This window comes from Ambystoma mexicanum, chromosome 4p (assembly GCF_040938575.1).
Source record: "Ambystoma mexicanum isolate Mex_15411 chromosome 4p, UKY_AmexF1_1, whole genome shotgun sequence".
NCBI classification, from domain to species: Eukaryota; Metazoa; Chordata; class Amphibia; order Caudata; family Ambystomatidae; genus Ambystoma; species Ambystoma mexicanum.
In genome coordinates, this window is record NC_090927.1 from 703,319,639 (window position 1) to 703,339,540 (window position 19,902).

At 42.8% G+C, this 19,902-nt stretch overlaps 1 protein-coding gene across 5 annotated transcripts in view; it reads right to left on the bottom strand.

Moving 5' to 3' along the window:
* The window catches only part of COL12A1 (collagen type XII alpha 1 chain), a 296,727-nt gene that overhangs the window by 88,596 nt on the left and 188,229 nt on the right, over positions 1–19,902 (bottom strand). For all 5 annotated transcript variants that reach the window (XM_069606261.1, XM_069606259.1, XM_069606260.1 and 2 more), the window contains 8 exons: positions 17,958–18,097; positions 16,866–16,995; positions 15,648–15,790; positions 14,880–15,009; positions 12,267–12,409; positions 8,363–8,492; positions 4,739–4,858; positions 2,461–2,607 (listed from right to left, as the gene is read on the bottom strand). In XM_069606261.1, coding sequence (XP_069462362.1) covers positions 2,461–2,607; positions 4,739–4,858; positions 8,363–8,492; positions 12,267–12,409; positions 14,880–15,009; positions 15,648–15,790; positions 16,866–16,995; positions 17,958–18,097 — 1,083 coding nt within the window. The remainder of the gene's footprint in view (positions 1–2,460; positions 2,608–4,738; positions 4,859–8,362; positions 8,493–12,266; positions 12,410–14,879; positions 15,010–15,647; positions 15,791–16,865; positions 16,996–17,957; positions 18,098–19,902) is intronic.

Sequence of the window (19,902 nt, forward strand, 5' to 3'; positions counted from 1 at the left end):
GCGAGAGAGAGCCTGCTCTCTGCCAGTCTGCAAGTTTAGGGGGAAGCTAGCTGCTCGGACAGGCATGACTTGCTGAAGGCTCCATTACAACAGCAGGCATCAATATAGTTGTGGAAAACGTTTTTTTTTCTTTATATTTGCTTCCTGAAAAATGCCAAACACCACAAAACCACAAAGAACACACTTTCCCCTCTATGTGTTTATTGTGTATTATATTGTTTACTGGATTGGATTGATTTATAGTGTGTGTTGCCGTGTTTGTCCACTTGTTTGTCCACTTGGGGTTGTGCTGGTGGTTTCCACGGTTTTCAAGTTAACAGGGGACAGGGATTAAAATGCGAGTTGGATGAGTCCCTCAATTCACCAAGAGCAATTGGGACATCCCCAATACACACAGCAAGGGATTTGTGCCCCCCCCGCTCCTCCTCTTTAGTTGTCACCCGAAGGCACATGTATCGTCCGCTCAGGGTCACTGACTGTGGTGTTGCCCACCTCCCCAAATCTCTGGAGAGGAAGCCTGTGTTGTTCACTTAATCCAGTTCAGTGGAAGTGTCACTCAATGCTGCTTAATGAAAGCCAAACTTAAATGCCACTCTCCGACTGGGTCCCAGTAACTCACTAACTCACCTTATCCTTCTTCCTACAACTACTCTGCCTATCCTTGCTAAATAGGCTTGCCTCCAGCAATTATTTCTTGCCTCCCTGGAAGCTGTCCCAGACTGGATTGGAGCTTCAGCCATGCCCCCACCCGTTTAAAAAATGTGCACATACTTCCAACCGTCTTTTCACAAAGTTCATCCAAGGTTTGTCCTTGATGAATCACCAAATGTTTGCTGATTCGGGTTTCTCACAGGAAGGCTCATCCAGGCAAAGACAGGGGTTGGAAAAATCTGTAATAAGACCAAGATGAAGAAGTATGGAATCCAACAGCAGCACTGTCATGGTGTTGCCCAACACTGAGGCATTGCTTTGTCTCCCATCTCTCCAGTGTGGGGAGGTAGAGAAGACTGCACAAGCCAAGGATCTTAGTGATCTTTGCGCATATGTTTAGTTAGCATCAAGTGAAGAGCAGGACTCTATTAGAGGTAATACCCACAATGATCATTGTTCTTTTGAAGTCTTCACCAAGCCGGGACTTAGTCATTTTATTGCAGTCTATCCACCAGCGGCACGATCCAAATGGATATGGTACCCCATTCTAAGCCCTATAGTGGTGAAGGGCAGTAAGCATGCCCTAATGTCCTGCGGATGTCAAGGATCACCACTCCATATATCTGATCCAAACATAGAAGAAAAAAAAAGTACTTAAATGTCACTAAATATCCTAGATGTGAAACTTCTTCAGTATATAATTGGGAAAGGAAAGGCCTGTTGTATAATAACATCCTTTCCTGTGTCTGAGTATTGATTTTGACTGTGCACCAGTCCCATTAAAGGGTGTAGCAAATGCAGAGTTACACGCCACCATTAGCACCTGCTCAGAGGAAGTTCAAATGTAAAACACGTTAATCCCTAGGTCGTTCATCTAGACAATACTGTGCCACTCGGCATTAGAACCTATGGCTGGCTAGGACAGCCCCACGGACGTTTCCCACAAAGATTCCCACAAATATATTGAGATGGTTTGATGGGTCTCAAGAAAGTTTTTTTTCTAAGACTTCAATACTTAATTGTCGTTGGGTGTGTGTTCCTTTTTGATCTCACTTGGGATATTATTGTGCCGTGGCTAACAAATGTATTTGTAGGATTTGAATTGTATTAGCATTAGACTCTTACTCTATTTACAAGAAGCCATATCAAACAAATGCTAACAGTTATTCTCCATCACTTTCTGCAATGATCGAGCTTTGAGCTCGGCCATGTTACCAAAACTGGGATCTTCGGGTTCCTTCGGGAGGCTGTACTCATTTTTTTCTGCAAAAGCATTGTGTTTAGGTCGAGTGGACCTTCAACTAGAGTACTTTAAGTTGTTATTCCCATTAACAGGAAAGTGAGTTCCTACAAGAAAACATAGCTCATTGCAGGAAAACTAAATTCGGAGTGAAAATACTACATACGGGCTGGCATCTACTTTTCAAAAAGTCTTCTCGTGCTCAATGTTCTTAATTTTATTATAAATAATTGCCATAATGTCAAGTAGATTTTATGTGTTGTCTGATAGGCGAAGGATGGGTTCCCATTTCAAGAGTAAATACTAGGATGAAGGGCATTGCACCAAATCCGTGATTCTCCCTGATATCAGGGAAACATGGAAATAGTGCACGATGAAAATTGATGAACGTTAGCTAAATATTAAATTGAGATGGAATTAGCAGTGGAGGCGGGTGAGCCTGTGAATTTCAGTCTAAGATGTTTGTCTTTTGGACAGAATTTACACAACACAAAAGATGGTGCTAAATGTCTAAAATGTTGTACTAAAAAGTATATCTTGCATTTTCTTTAAGGATAACTTTCCCTTACATGTGGTGCCTTCTCCGATGAGTGGTCCACTCAATCCTGTGTCATACTGCGCGTATACTTGTAAATCGTAAATAGTTCCAGGAACCAGATTCTGCAGTTGGTAGGTATTCACATCCCCAACAAACACCTCCATCGTTTCATCAGCATCTAGAACAGAAAAAAACAGGAAGTGTTTGAATCATATATTCTAAATATCTTTTTATTTTACTCATACATGTGAGATTACTTTGAAAATAGAGTTGCATGATTGTATTAGGTGCTCATGAAAAGTTCTTTAATCTGTGCATAGAGAGAATGGAGTTGTCTTGTTGTCCAGGCATGGCATGTGGGCTTATGGTCGGCAGTACTGATCCTCCCTTTACCAAATCATGACCAGTCACTGTGTCAACCTACTAACAAACATTTGTTTTCTGATTTTCTATCAAAATTATCACTTAGGTAGAATTGTCTTAAACGTTTCTTTATTTGGCATTTTTTGTATGGGTCAACACCAGTGTAGTGTATCACGAACAAATGTGATCCTTGTTTTCATGTCTAACTGGTATTTTTTTATAAACTCATTGGTTAAGGGTGTTATTGTAGCAAACTCCTATATCAGTTGTCATGTACTACTTTTTAATGCATGCTGAAACCTGTGAATGGTCATCAATTGCTTTTTAGTATTAGGCCATCAATGGGTCGACTCTTCCCGATGTCTAATGTTGTATGGGTCAGTGGATAGTGTGCAGCACGGTCTCAAACCGTTATGAGGAGTACTCACAATGATGCATAGAAATGATACATGTTTTACCAAGAAAATAAGGTCATTACGTATTTAATATGTTTTGGCTTTCCCTCTGCAACAACACCAGAGTCAAACATTCTAATATCCCAAACTATTATTTATTACTACTATTATCACTATTATTATAATTATTATCATTCTGTTGATGCAAGACACAAATCATGTCTTTACCTGAATATCTGTAAACCCCTTTGTTGCCAAATTATTAAAATTGACTCATGCCTTATCAGTGACAGCATATATGTGCCACTATGGGACTTGGTGGAATAATGTCCTATTGCCTTATTGTCGGGATATATATTGCGAATGCCAGCATTCTATGTACTCACAGTACTCTGAAATCATACATGTGGTCGCAGAGCCAGCAGAATAGTTTCAGTAAGAAAAATATGACTTGAATCCCTTCATAAATGCCCCACTAAGAGAAGACTATGAAAGGACAAATTAGTATAAAATAGAGTAAAATAGAGCAAGGGTGGAGTAGCAAATAGAACAGAGCTGGGCAAAGGATGCTGGAGACATTTCAAAATAGAGGTGATTAGACAAAAACAGAAGCTAATTTACACAGGAAACAGACCAATTCACAGGGGAGCCTTCTACACACATGTGTATGCCTGGGATGACACCAGTTATGATATAGTCCATGGCAGCCTGCAATACCAGTATAAAAGTCTGTAACTTATGTTCTTATTAAAGACCAGTTTGTAACATCACTTCTAACCTCGTATGAGAAAATGACCTTACTACTGCTCTGTAATCAGTTATGCTTCGGTTGCAACATCAAAACGCCTGCTGCTTGAGCCAGCACATAGCAAATGTCCAGCTACCACTGCAGCACTTAATTAACACTGTGACAAGGTCTACAAATTCATTTTTTTCTAAAATTACTTTCTGTGACACTTGTTCAGCCATTAACTGATAAGGAACTGTTAATGTTAGTATATTTATTTTGCACACTGCTGGAGTTTAGCATACGAGAGCAGAAATCTACATGTCACTGCCCATATTAAAGCACAAAACCAAAACTTTTATAAATGTATTTTATTAAACTTCTTAAACTATTTTTCTGCTACACATAAGAAACTGCATATTATTTATGTTTATTTGTAATCCACAGATTCTACATTGAGTATATGTATCAGCAACTGGAAGATCTCTTATGAGCCATTAAGTAAGAGGCCAAATACACAAGGGGAAGGCAGTCTACTGCCATGTATTATAAGGAATAAAATATCCCCTAGCCTACGTAAAAAGGATATTCTAATTCATCTGCACATTCCATGACCTTAAAAAGGACCATGGCCTTTGGCTTCACTCCTCTATTCCGTCATGGAACTCCTCTGTGGCTTGAAATATCCTTATAACATACGGAAGAGGGTACTTTGTTGCAAGTATAAGTGAAGAATTCAGTAAATATTACATTCTGAAAGCTCTTTTTAAAGAGTTTGGTTAAGAAATAATATAGCTGCCGAGTCTAGCGACATTTGTACTCACCCTTGGGTTGATACACAAGTTTATAGCCGAGAACGGGAGATGCAGCGCGGTCCCAGGTGACCCTGAACCGGGTGTACCATTCATCCGATACTTGCAGGTTTTGAGGTGCAAGCAGACCAACTGAAAATAAGAAAGTGTTAAGTTTAAAGTACTCAGTATTGCATTAGTGTGCCGTACCTAGTGTGCAAATGATTTCATAAATCATGAAATATCCCATTGCTGGCGATCTCTTTTTCCGCATTGGAGGTGGCAGTGACTGTTCCCTCTGCTGTGATGTGCTCTTAGATATGAAGTTGCATCTCTGTTACAACTGTTATTTGCTACACAACCTTCCCATTTCATAGCCTTTGTCGGTGGGCGGCCCAATCATTATCGCTGTGGTTTTCAGATTGTCTTACTCCACACAGATTCGTTATCTTTTCTTTGCTTGCTCCAATTTTTATTTCATTCTTTGCTGCACTTGTCTTCCTTTCTTCAAATCTCCTTCTCCAGTCATTCTTGTCTACTCAACTATCTTCCCTGGGCCTCGCCGCTAATGTCTCTTATTTAAATGCACCCACAGTCTAAGATACATGTCATCTCCCAGTTGCCCAGTGTCCCACTCCTCTTTGAAACATTACCTCCCTTATTTTGCTTATTCACACACCACACCTATTATTTCTAAAAGAAATGTATATATATTTCACCATTGTTATTCTTTTTTGGTAAATTGCTTCTAAGTGCTTTGGCACATGTGGTATAAGATAACAATAGATGTAAATAACATTGGAGTGACCGGGATAACGTCATATTTTATCACTGATAAGGATAATGAGAAAATGGCTGACACCTGAATGCACTGCATTCCTCACTAGAGATGTCAGAGCAAAACATGAGCAATCCAGCTGAGAACAGGACAATATGAGAGAGATACTCTCTTCCAAAGTTACTCTTTAAAAACTGTTTAGCTGCTAGAAGATCAGCATCGCAATAACAGGTACCAGAGGGCAGGTTCCAACAAAGGAAGTGAATAACAAGTGATGTCATTACTATTTTGATATCAGTTTTACATCCGTTGCACTCAGAGCACTTTTCTCTTTTACGTTTGGCAGGTGGTTCTTCAAGGTCAAGAACATTCCGCAAGTTGGCACACTGCATTTGCCACTCCCGAATGATGTGTTCACTGTCCCACAAGGCAACATGTGGGATTTTATGAAACAAGCATAACTAAGCACTGTAGCTATAGACAGTGCCATTTAGGGACTTGTGCATGCCATTGTTTGATGTGACGCCATTAGCAGGCATCTGCAAAGAGATGAATGTGCAGCTGGCTGCGCTTTCCTCTTGGCATCTACCACCGCACCTATGTGTTCATCACCCCTGATCCCCACCAATGCTTCAGCCTGGAATTCATGTTTACCACTGCAAATATAGGGTGGCAGGATTTTAGCCCTCTCACTATCATTGATCATCTCATCTCTAATACTAAGAAGCTTCTTGATAGACTGGTACCCTACAATTAGTGGTACTTCACGCCTACACCTATTACAAAATGCCATGCAGTACCAATTTTCACCCACCAACGTGCATGAGATCCTACTAACTCTACAAGAGTGCTTTATCAAACCCTTCATCATGTTCACCATTGCGTAACAGTGCCCCATTCTTTGCTCGGTCAAAGATTGGCAGATAAGAAAATAATGCTTCAGCCCTCGGTCACTGTGAACTTACAAACATGTAGAGCGGATACTGACTCGTGAAACCGTGTCGTAGGTTCAATGTGCAGGAACACTATCATAACAACCCAACTAAGATCGTATCCTTCCTAAACTATCATTTGGATTCAGGTATGCCGATACGAGTGTCCCCAGACACATGTGTTTCAAAGCAGGATTGCAAAGCCTCCATAACTGAAAATCCTAACCTATGGCCTTCCTAACCCATTATAAGCCCCACCAGTTTGGCAGAGGTCCGGCATTTCTGTCCAGAACAGAACATAAAAAATGGGATCTCCTGTCCTTATGTTCCCTGCCCTAAACATCTCCATCCTTGTAAAACTAGAGAAAAACAGCAACCTGCTCTCTATCCTCAACTACGTTTTCAGTTAATTTACTTACTACTTTGTCCTTGTCTGCAACTGCCCTCTGACATTCCATTATACCAACCATTTTTTAGCATTATCTTTAAAACTAACAGGGGAAGGGTGCTTAGCGAATCAGGTGGCTAGAAGAGTGAGAGAGAATACAGTGTGTACTGCCCGGTCTTTCCAGACACTTAAGGCCCTTCTCTGGGTGTTGCCATCTTGATTGCGGCAAGGCAACAAGGAGAGTTTCCTTGTTGCCTTCCCACATCCCCACCCCCCATTACATTAGCACCCTTTCCCCACTCTCCCTTCCCCCTACTTACCTGCCGGACCAGAGCTTTGTGCTCCAGTCCCGGAACACCACCCGCTCGCGGCCGCCACATGGAAATGGAAAAGGGACAAAGTTCCTTTTCCTATGGTGGCAGCCATTTTTTTCCCTCAGGATATTGGGTACTTACAATAGCATGAAACCCATCTGCCAAGAAAAAAAACTATTTGCACCCGGGCAAACCAAAGGGTGTGAATTGCAATCACTCCCCCAGCTGGGGGCTGTACAGGATGGTAACGGCCTGCAGCCCTCACCGGGCTGGCAGGCCATTACTGGCTGTGGTGTGATTGCCACGATCTACCATGCTACATTCCAAGTTCCATGTGTAATGCAGATATTCAGTATGAACATAGGCCAAAGGGGCTAGTGGTAGTTTCTAGGTTAGCTGTTGAATACTAGGATGGAATAGGTTCACAATGAACCTCTTCTATCCCAGGACTCAAAAAATCTGTAATTTCTACAGTCAACTCTTTCCTGGCATGGTCTCAAGCAATTGTCAGTGATCTTGTCCCACTTCCCAGGAGTTAAAAGACACCTTGACTCAGCCATGTCTGCTGATTAACAAAGCTTTGGCAGGTTGTTGCTTAATAATCGCCCACTTCACAATAACCAAATAACACCACTTGCTGCAGGTGGTCATCCTTGATTGTGAGAAGCAAATCCCTGTCTTCACACACATTTAGATAAACACGCCGTCATTCATAAGCAAACTGTGCACATGTTCCAGTGGCATTCAGAACTAACAGTATTTCAGTGACCCTTTGGTTTTAAACAGGGGGATTTTGCTAACATCTTTGATCCCACTGACAACTGATAGTCGGGGTTACTCGGATAAAATCAAGACTTTCATAACACTGGTACATCTCTGGTATGATTTGCATCTATAATCTGTTCGATAAATGTGTCGTATTCGGTGGGTACAATCCTGTATTCAGCACTTTGGAGAAAATGAAGCTGTACTTTAACAGACACTTAATTAAGAGTGCATATCTCATCACTGAACGATCCTAGCACAAAATGGGCATGGACAAGTAGAAAGCCCAAGGATTGGAGGGTCATGCACTGAGCAAAGGCAGGAAGGACATCATGTAAGGAACCGTGTTTACACTCTCTCTCACTTTAACAAGGAAGGAGCAAAAGAGATAGTCCTTTACTTTTTTGTTTTACTTTTCTATTTGTGTTGCCCTTTCCATATTTCCATAAGTGGTAACTCATTAAGCTGGTGTTAGTGTACCTGTTTTCCCGGTTCCTGTCAGCTGACCTCCATCACCATCCGCGTACATTGCAACCACCGTAATTTTATATGGCGTATCAGACAGAAGCGGTTGGAGCATCACAGAATTTCTTCTTCCAGGCACTGTGGTCTAGTAAAACAGACAGAAAAAGATGGCATAGGGTAAGTAAATCTGACTGGCACTCGAATCAACATGTCCCTGCTTTGAACACATACTGCAAAGTACAACAGTGCGATATAGAAAATACTAATGGGGCCCCAGTGCACTGGCGCCCAGACACACGGGCTGACAAACATCTTGCTGACTTACACAAGAACTACACCCCGCCCTCTCGACGATTTGTGATGTGAATGCATTCACACATTGGCACAAATGCAAGACCTGTGGCCTGCACACTGATCTCTGAGTATGGCACATGAACTGCTTGTGAATTACGATTGGGATGGAAAGATCTGTGCATGTCCTACTTGCCTCGTGCATGTTTAGGTATTAGACAAAGCATAGACCTAGGACCAGGGAGCAGTGGATTGCTTTTCAGCGAAACCTCTATAGTGGCGGGCGCGTATCCCATGTGTGGTGCTCTACATACAAAAGTATGATATGTGGTATCTGGTTGGGAGTTGATTGCAGAACCCATGGTTTCATAGGGAGCGGGCAAAAAAAGGTAAATAGGGCATTTGTAGAGCACACACGGTACAGGTGGGGTTTTGGTTAACACGTATTCGGGATTTGAGGGGCACTTGTTGGTCAAGGTCTGGAGCTGGGTTTGGAACCCATGTATCCAGGATCGAATGCCACGTCTCCTTGCTTGCTGTAAACCACCACTGATAAGGGACAATGTAAAATGATCAAATTAAACACACTTCCATCGGCCTGTGTCTTGTGTTTTTTATCCATGTAATGGTTTTATGAAGTGAAGTGACCACTTCCTGTGATTGAATGACTGACAGCTGACTGGATGGCTCAAGAGTCAGAAGTAAGTCCTACTCAAGAACGGTTGAGCACCACCCCATGCGGGGCAAAGTATAGATCAAGCAATAGGAGATGGCTTTATTAGAGGTATGTATGTGTTTACCTGCTGGTTTATCCTCTCCCCCTTCTTTTTCTTTGGGTATGTTTGTGTACTGTGGCATGTAATGCAACGATGGGCTCTTAAGCTCTATGTGCTGTGTTCCCAACTACACCCAAGTGTGGCCCCAGGTGTATCTCTCGTCAGGCATTGCGTGCTTGCTTCTTATTCTTTTGCCTCCTTCTATGCTTGGTCATTTAGCGCTCTATGCTCTGGTTGACACAGGGGTGGTGTAGAGGTTTTACAGTTGCTTCTTTCTCTGTCCCTTGGTGGGGTTGTGGGTGCCCTATGTTTTGCACCCCGTCTGGTGCAGACATCTATTGTATATAGATGAATTGTGATTTTCTCCCAGTACATGTCCGTGTGTGATTGTATGATTTTAGCATTCTATTGTCAATGCCTTCATTTATTTGTACGCATATGATTAAAACTTCACAGAAATTCTGTATATTTACATTGTGTTCAATTCTGGACCTGCTTACCCTAGTTTGTGCCCAACTACACCCTGGCCTGAAATACCATGACAGTCTGCTTTTTAATATACAGCTTCCTCCATAAGCACAGGCACAAACACACACCTGCTGTGCACCCACTTCTTCCAATCCTTGAGTACAATTTTATCGCTCCCTTCCAGATTTTACGAGAGGACATTTTTTGTTTTTGTGTTTTTTTCTCAAGTTTTGCTTTATTTATTTGTATATTTTTTCATCGTCTCTCCATCATTTTTGCATATGTTGGCAGTTTTGTTATACTAGCATGCCATGATATGTCATGTTATGTCATACTATAATATGTCATGTTTTGTTATGCCGTTTCACAGCAATGTCATGTTGCCTTGTACAAGGCTGACATGGGCTCTGAAGCCACTGGAAGGTGAGACATAGCATCTCCCAAACATTCAAATAAACAAATAATGCATATACGCGGCACGCAGATCATGAAAGGAGCCCCCAATCATGGCCAAAATACACCCACAAATGCAAGCTGTTAAGAATACTCTCTAACCCTTCTGAACGTCGGATTGCCCTGCTCCCTTTTATTAACAGCAGAAGATGACTGAAGCCCAGTTGAGAAGGCAGACACGGATTTATTTATTTATTTATTTATGGTTTTATTTGCAGCGCATATAACCTGTAGGTATCTAGGCGCTGTTGGGGGGCCTTGGGAGTAGTTAGAAGAGTATGTACTCTACTGCTCACTTGTGCATTGGTTGAACACTTCGAGGCAGCGCAGGAATGCTCCCAAAGCCTGTGCCTAAAATGCCAGAGGTTTTCTATACATAGGCATTATACTGCACAATTGCCCTACTAGAGAATTTGTCATTGAATTTCTCATTTGCCCTAGCAAGCCAGCCATGTAATATTTATCTTAGAACCTTAGCTCTCCTTTATTTCTCTAATAGTGCATTACAGTCTCTTATTTACCAATTCACTACATACTAGAGCAACACTTCTCCACCCGTGGCCAAATGGGCATGGCTCAGGCTGGATGAGATGCTTTGTTATACTCTCCCTTGGTGTCCGCTGCAGACATTCTGTAAACAGCCAAGTACTAGCTCTGAAAACTCCATCACTGGGCTCACCTTTACTAGCACCCCCAGAAACTATCAGCGGAGGAAATGCAAAATGATGATCTGGTTAGTAGCCCCCACAACTCATAGACACAATTAAGCACATCTCAAGGCCATACCCACAACACGGCAAAGTAATATAACCATCACATTAGGAATTGCATCCAGAGAAGTTCTATTTGCTAAAAGGAGAAGCCCTCTGCCCTTCACTTGATTCTATTTACTTCACATGAACACACCAGATGTTATACATACATCCCAGCAATCACAGTCGCTCACCTTATGTTCTATTTCCCTTTAGTCTGAACGTTTTTTGTCTCTCTGACCTTTCCCACTCTTCCCTTTACCCCTCTCCTTCGCACTTCCTTTTTTCCTCCCACAGACCACAATCTGACTACCGCACTGGATAAGGGCACAATTCTCCTTCCCACTGACAACTCTGAGCACATTAAGACCAATATAATGGTTATCTATGCAATATAAAAGACTATTACCATAAAATAACATGAGCTGTAAAAAAGGGAACCTTTCCTATGAAAATCTACATACTACCCCACCCCTTGCAGCCCTTTCACACCAGGACTATGGCACTGGTGTTAGGTTCGTTACCAATAAAACCCTAAAGCAGAAGGTCCACTAAATAATGAGATATGATTGGTTCTGTATGATTTCCCAATGTGTATTTACCTTCCTACTCCTACGAGTGGGTAGAAAAGACAAACATAAGAAACGCAATACAATGCTCAGCCTCCATCATTTACCCTTCTTTCTAAAATGATCGAATGATAGCTACACCAGCAACCCTGTACACAACACGTACGTCAACCCCTCCCTTCTGCACACTCACGCAAACACACACAAACACGCACATGAATACACAGTGCATGTGTAAGCAAAGCAACGCATGTGCACAGGCAAACAGAAGCCCGGTGACATCTTCATTCACTGCATTCCATACTCCTACATAGGGCGAAAAAGTTAAAACCAGGGCATCTCTCCTACACACACGCCTCTAATTCAGAATGGGAATAGATCCTCTCACTGTAGTCTTTAATACACAACTTAATTGCTCATTAGAAATGTGTCTCAGATCTTACTAGTCAAAGTAATGTTTTATACCACGCCCATTTGAAACATGCCCCTGCCCCATAATCTTTCCATCCTAACACCTAAGAGCAGTATTCCATCTCTAGCCCCTATGTGGACATGTGTGCAAGGCTTTCTGGTCGGCTAATAGTCGACCCTCGGCAAGTATACAACTTACGTATTCATCTATGGGGTCGCCGACCATAGGCGAGTAGATGATCCTGTACTGTTGGACTGGTCCATCGGCATGCTCCCAGCTCACCGAGAGGCTGTTTGTTGTCTCTCCAAACACTTTCATGTTTCTTGGTCCACTGCGAGGCACTAGGGATGGAACGGTGAATAGGATAAGTAATGGCCGAGCTAACACTAACTGCTAACGATACAATGAAAAGGTATATGCATGCAAATCTTTTCTATTCGAACTGAAATCTGATGTTAATACTGTCTAAATTCTGCATGGATTGATTTGTTTAAAAAATTGATGTTTTAAAAAAGGCACATTTGAAAACATGTTCAATGTCTGATCTATTAAGGTAGTGCATTATGCTATTGAATGCAATGTGAAAAATGTGTTTACATCACAATACATGTAAAACTAGGTGGCTAGCAGAGCCGGTTTAGCACATGCCTCAGATATGAGACGAGTCTGAAGTCGGAAATCCCAGCAGAGCAAACTCAGCCCTTTATTCTTCTGAGGTCCATACATTGAAGATGATTACATTGCGTAACATTCACACCTATTACTACTGTATTTATAAGCCGAACGTCTGGCCAAAGTCCAGCTCCATTAATGGGAACTTCCAAACTGAATGTATGTTGCTATGGGTAGGTGCTTTGCCTGTGTAGGCCCCTCTTGGCATTTTAAGTCAGCAATTGGAAATGGTCTCCAGTGATAAACGTTGCTCAGTCTAAGCAGGGCTGGTTAAACTGCTGTGTGGCCTCTCAATGGACCATAGCAGAAGCAGCCCAGACTGAGCACCGCATAGGCAAGGCTAGCCCTGTTCCGCAACAGGAAAGTGTATGTGGGCAACTAAGAGGGGTGCAAGACTCAGCTTCACAAGTCTGTGACTGGAAGTGCGCCTCTGAATGTCTGGGACGATTCTGGCCGGTGATCTTGCGGTATCTGTCCCACTCAGTGGGAAAGGAGGAGGCGGGTAGGGTGCTACGGTGTGCGACAGTTCCAGTGCAGGAATGTATGGAGACCAGATGAGAAATAAAATGGCGAAATTATGATATATTTTCAGCTTTTTGAAAAATATGATGTTGATGTTTGAAAAAGCTTCCTAAAATCATAAATGATTGCCATTTTCCTAATAAACAGGTCTTTCAGTAAGAAATGTGACCTCCAACGTGTGCCCCCACATGGACTACCTGTACTTAGATTTGGACAGGGCATTGATTTCCTGAAGTTATCGGGGGTCTTTTCAAATGGTTCCAAATTGCACAAGAGAGGGACGTGACCATTTGCACCTTTGTGCAAAAGTCCCCCTGCATGTAATTGTTGTGTGTTTAAAACGGAGTGAAAATACAAAGAGTAAAAGACAAGCACAGCCGCCTTCTTCACTTTACCAATTCGTTTTGAAAGAGGTGTAAATGCTGTCTGCAAATTATGCTTTGCAGGCGCGATTTACAATGGATTCCTGTGGAATCTGCCTGTTTTTACCAGGTGGTATATTTAGGCGGATTCCATAGGAGTACATTGGTTTTCACCAGCATGAAAATACATGTTGGAAGAAAACCCTGGTGCGTTTTGAAGGCGGGGCAGAAAGGTAAGGGAGAAATGTATATCCAATTCTGTGCCCTCACTCCATTTCCAAATATCATAAAAGTTTGCCAGATCATAAAAGGCACGCATTCCGAGCTGGTGCCTTTCTTTTTCACTTGCTTTTACGATCCAGGAGTTTAGAAAATGGCACCCACTGAGTTCAAAGGATGGTTAGCTGTTTAACACCCTATTAGTACAATGAGAGCAGGCCATGTTTGCCATTAGGTTACCGAACTAGATTAAAAACAAGGTGCATTCTATTGGATTTGTTGTCAAAGGTCCAAGATAACAATGGTCATGTGGCCCTGGGTCTCTGTCACATACTTAACTGCCAGGAAAAATGGTCCTCATGGAATTCCCTGTGCACCTAGGACGAGCAATCTCGTCCTTGGCACTTGGGGATGAGACGGGACAGGTCCAAACGCCAAAGCGGTCAAAACAAGTGGATGGGGTGCCAATCACAATACTGGAGAAACACGTCCATTCAAATCAATTTAAAAAATTCACTTTGTGTTAGTCTATTGTAATCGAAGTAAATTAAGTGGTCATTTTCACACCTTCTGAAACATTAAAGGATGAGAGTGCAACTTCTGAGCCTGACCTTTGCATGGATTTACACGTGGGTCAGCAGCAAACTCCTTTATATTTGGTGCAATGCTGGTGAATTAATCTCCGTAGGGGATTCTATTTGAGGACCAAAGGATCTACAAGTTCAGGCTTTATTTGCGTTTGGCAATGCACAGTGTGCTCTCGATTTCTGCAGGCGGTCACCACTTTCAGGCAGTTCTACTTCTACCTCTCACAATCATGTTGACACCGGCCTTCGCAGATGCCACCCAGTCCGTATCATTGTTTAATATCCTTGTGCATGTTAGGTGTCAATGTTATGTGCATGTTGGAGATGGCCTTCTCCAATGCCCTGCAAGCAAAACTGATGAACACAAACAATGGTCAGCTAGCCTGCCCAGGGAGTTTAGCGATAGCGCCATCACAGAGACAAGTGTTAAAATAAGTGTCATTGCTTACATGTGGTTCCTTCGCCATTGCTTGGGTTTCCTTCTCCGTCTGCGTATAAGGCTGTCACACTCACTGAATAGGGTGTGTCTGGGTTCAAGCGTTCCAGCACCGTATTGAGGGTGTTTCCTGGCACTAAAACCTGTAGCAGAAAACAAACCAAAAATAGCATTAGGGCTATTATATATACTATATATGCAGTAGGAGGGTACAACTATTGTACCCTCCTACTGTGACATCATGGCAGAGGATTATGGCGTTCACCATAAACTGCTATATTATGGCATGGCAAAACATAATTTTCTCTGCAGGTATTTATTTTCTTCATAGGGTTGATGTGGTGTGACTGGAGAGGAAACTTGGTCCCTGATTCATGGATTATTTGCACCGAAAAAAACAGGATTAGTGCGCCATTCTGCCCGCAAATCCCTGTTCAACAAATGGGGATTTGCGGGCAGAATGGTGCCCAAATCCCGTTTTTTTGGGGCGCAAATAATCCATGAATCAGGCCCTTGGTATTTTTCTATGTTATACATTGTCCCATCATGCTTCTAATCTACACCCCTCGCAATGCTGGTCCATAAGGGGCAGGGTAATAGGTGAAAAAAAGGATGTGATGCAAAAACAGCATAAAATCATAGTTGGGTAGATTTCGAATAAGAGCTGTATCAGATGTCACTGAGTGCCCCTGAGGCTGATAGCTACCCATCTATAATTCTGGGCGTGATTACTGCGGCGCCAAAGGAACTCTCTGACAATGCAGCACGCAAGAGCACTCACAGATTCCGACGGCCGCGTGCTGCGTAGTGGGGCGTAGCTGACTTTGTACTGCTGCACAGCTCCCGGCGCAGGCTCCCATCGCACGTTCAGGGTGTTTGGTGTCGGGTTGTAGACGTTAATGTTTTTAGCTGCTCCTCGCTCCACTAAAACAAGCAACAATAAAAGATGCGTTGAAAAATATGGACACGTTTGCTGCGGTCAGATCTTTCATCTGCGCCACTGCTGGCATCCCAGTCTTCTGACATCAGCCAGCGAACACTTTACATTAGGCAAGGAGCAGTGGTCGAAGTGCATGAAAATAGGTAGGGGAACTACGTTCCCTGCGGGCCTGTCCCACTCCCCACAAACCCAAAAGCCGCGCCCCCTCCCACGCACAATACAAACCCCCAAACACATGCGCATGCTGCTTAAGGGATGTTCAGGGCAGTGCACTGAAGTGCACGTTTCAACTACTTCCTGCACTTTTACTTTAAAACGAAACCATGGTTTCTTTTTAAAATAAAAGTATAGGAATTGTAAAACTTAATTAAAAAAAGTAGAGGAGCACTGCTGCTAACCGCTACCGCCCACTTCGACCCCTGGGAAGACGGTGGTAAGGGTAAAAGCAGACGTTATTCTGAATACTGCTTCATTTTAATGACCAGCTGATTGTATGTCTTGATGTAGTTACCTTGAGGAGTATTATGGGAGGAAACATTGCATGCAGTAAATACTGCAAGATTGGAAATCTATGAGCAATATCCGCTAATTTTCACATCCACCGAATTTAAGGCGGACGTAAAACATTTCTTTGTAAACCCAGCATGCATGCGGCTTGTTTGCCCTTAGGTGAAGGGTGGGATGGACCTCTTTCTTTCCTCAGAGTTGCACGGGCTCATGCTAGCCTTACCAAGCTTTCATTTGAACAGTGACAGCTTTTCTTTCTACCCACTTTGTGCCAAAAGGTGGTGTCAAAAGTCGACTTGCAAGCTATTGCTTTAAAAGTCCTGTTACAATTAACACAAAATTCAGCCCAATGTTTTCTTTTTCCATTTGATTGGCCATCTTCTCTTCCTCCATGTGAAGGACTTGCTTGGCTGTCTGTCTTTAGACATGGGCAGCAGTGATACGGCAAGAAATCAGTGTGCCAACCCGGCCAGCAAAACCAACTCAGGTGCAGGGAAGGAGCTCACGTGAAGGGGCACTAGGCCAAGGGACAGTACAGCAATAGCTACTTACATGTCTTTCCAGTTTCCGACATTTGCCCACCATCCCCTTCTGCATAGACGGGAAGCACAGTCACTGTGTAGAGTGTGTCAGACTGAAGATTGCGGAGCACAACGTTGTTTGTATTCCCTGGTGTTGTTGCCTGAATAGGGGTAAAAAAAAATAATTTGTATTATTCAAAAATATAAGTGATGGCATCGAAATATAGTCTCGAATAACCACCTAATTAAACAAGACCACAACCTGAAAAAGTAATGACAAAATTAAGATGAAGGGAGGAAGAACCATTCATGATACATTTTGATCGTTCTAAGGAACCCCCTGTTAAAACCAATTTCTGAAACCGAAATTGTGAGAGTTCATCCTTAGATTCTTCTATGGGTGAATCCCGCAGAAGGTCAGAGACGTTACGGCGACTAACAAATAGGGTTCTTTTCCTGAAAGGACTTCTGAAATGGCCCCAGATAAAATAGGGTAATATGGATCACAGAAAGGTCCAGAAAACAGTGAGCCACTCCAACTCCTCTCACCTCTATGCATCTAGACTGCTCTTTGCTCTTAGGGCATGAGACAACTTTTTGATATTCTCAGGAAATTTGGAGAGGCAATCTTAGTTGAACAAATCATTTTTATTTTTATTAAAATAGGTTGATTCTCCTTAGACCTATTATTCATGCAGTAAATTGAATATTTAGACCTAATGATATAACCCAGTACAATCTTTTAAGCTGAGCCCCAGGGTAATCCTGTCAAGTAGGGAGGGAAATAAGGTAAAACAAGGGCCCGCCTTCTACCTGTCAGCTGCACAGTTCAAACTATAATGTAGCCTGCTGGTTATTTACACATGAAGCCCCAGGTGCAGGGCCCTCCTATTTGAGGAGGTTGAGATACACCCTCAAGCCTTTTTCAACAGTGAGACCAGTGGTATGACAGTTTCTAGCATTTTCCCATTTGATCACTGCCATAGGAAGTCGCTCACTCAGCTTCCCCTGCTTCCCCTGGTTCATTGGTTAGTCTATAAATTGAGGTGTTGGGAACATCCATAACAAAACCTACAATTTACTTGAACGACCATGCACTGAAGGAAGCCACAGAAATAGTTACCATTTCTTCTATGCCTCCGGCAACAGGAACATACAAGATTTTGTACTGGCGGACATTCCCTTCTGCATGCTCCCAACGGACATTTAGAGTGCTTGTAGTTGGATCGTACACTAGCAGGTTCTTGACGGTGCTTAGTGGTTCTGAAAGACACCAAAGAAACTGTAAGTCTGCTGATGCCACACTGTTGCATGCTTGTATCGCTTACAGTCAAAGTAGCTTGACTTCTTTCAATCTCTGTGAGGTTTAGGAAAGGAAACTCCACGTTTTTATCAAAACAGCAAATAAATCAGCATTAGTCACTTTTATATGGGGAAGAGAAATGTATTATACAGCCACAGTACTTAAGGGCCCACAAAGCATTTGATTGATGAGAACTAAGAACAGAGACTTGGCGTGAGTTAACTCAAAGCCAACCTAGAAGGATCACAGATTATTGCCTGCACAAACCTCTATTTGCTCATCAACAAACACACTGGGCCTGAGTCACAAAGATATGTACTACAGCAAACTAGGAGACGCCCGGGAACTCCTCAGACTTGCACCGGCTACCTCATACATGATCCAGCTGAGCCTAAACAACTAAAACTTAAAACTAAACAAATTAGGAGATGCCCATGAGCACACTGGATTTCCATCCACTAGCTCCAAAATGATTTGCTCTACGCAGGCACTTTGTGATTCTTAGTCTGATTTTTTTATCCAGAAAATTTCGAATATCAGGGCGAACATCTCAGCCGCAGTCCCTTCTGAAGCATCCTCTAACCCTATTCCTGTCCCCATGATACCATCTCAATACAAATCATTCTCTCATTTGTGGAGGTTACGGAGGCTTGTCTCCTCGAAGTAATTACACAGTTTAAATCCTGCTCACCGCTGGACCCTATCCCCTTCCATATGTTCAAGGCAATCAGTCCTGAATTACCGGGTTATCACCTCTGCCCTACATTTGTCATTGACCCGGGGAGTTTTCCCTACCACTCTAAAGCATGTGCTAGTCACTCTCCTTCTCAAGAAGCCTGGTCACATTTGACACGATTGATCATTTTGTTTCAGCGACGTAAAGAGGTAGGTATTTTAGGTAGAGTTCTCTAATGGTTCTTATCGTTCTTGTCAGATTATTCCCAGACTCTTTCTTTATCACCTTTTAGATCTAGGTCATCCCCCCTTACCTGCGGGGTCCCTCAGGGATCAGCGTTATCCACCCAGCTCTTTAACATTAACGCCTGGCCTCTGGCCAGCCTAATCCATTCCTGTAGTTGTTGCTTCTACTCTCATGCTGACGATACTCAGCTTATTCTAGAGTAGACCAAAACACTCAGGAGTTGGCAGTGTGTCGTAAAGCATGCCTTGCCATTGATGACTGGATGAATGCCAATTGGTTTAAACTAAACAGCGATACAACTGAGGTCATAGTCATTGGACCATCCTTGGAACCCCGACTATTGGCCTTTTAATCTTGGGACTTTGCCTACACCAGTTGACACAGGTAAAAACAGCAGAGTCAAAATTGCGACATTCTTTTCACCTGATTTGCAGGTCAGTGCCACGTGTAAGGCAGGTTTCTTCAAATTGAGAACCTTAAAAAAAGTGGTACCCTTTTTTATCATATTCCTTGCGAGGCACCGGTTGTCACTTCGGTGATCTCTGGTATTCTTGATAACTGTAACGCCACTCTCCTGGCTGAGCCTAAATATTTCACTGCAAATTCTCCAAAATTATGCAGCTCATCTCATTGGTGGCCTGCCAAAATATTCCCACATTTCTTCTACTGTGGTGCAAATTCACTGGCTCGCTGTTGACAGCAGGATTACACTTAAGGCCTTATGCTTGACTCACAAGCCCTGCATAAGCAGGGTGCTTTATTTCGCCAGGAGAAGATCGTCCCTAATTTTCCCACAAGAAACCGCTCCTCCACAAGCAATGGTCGCCTGGTTGTACCTAGGTT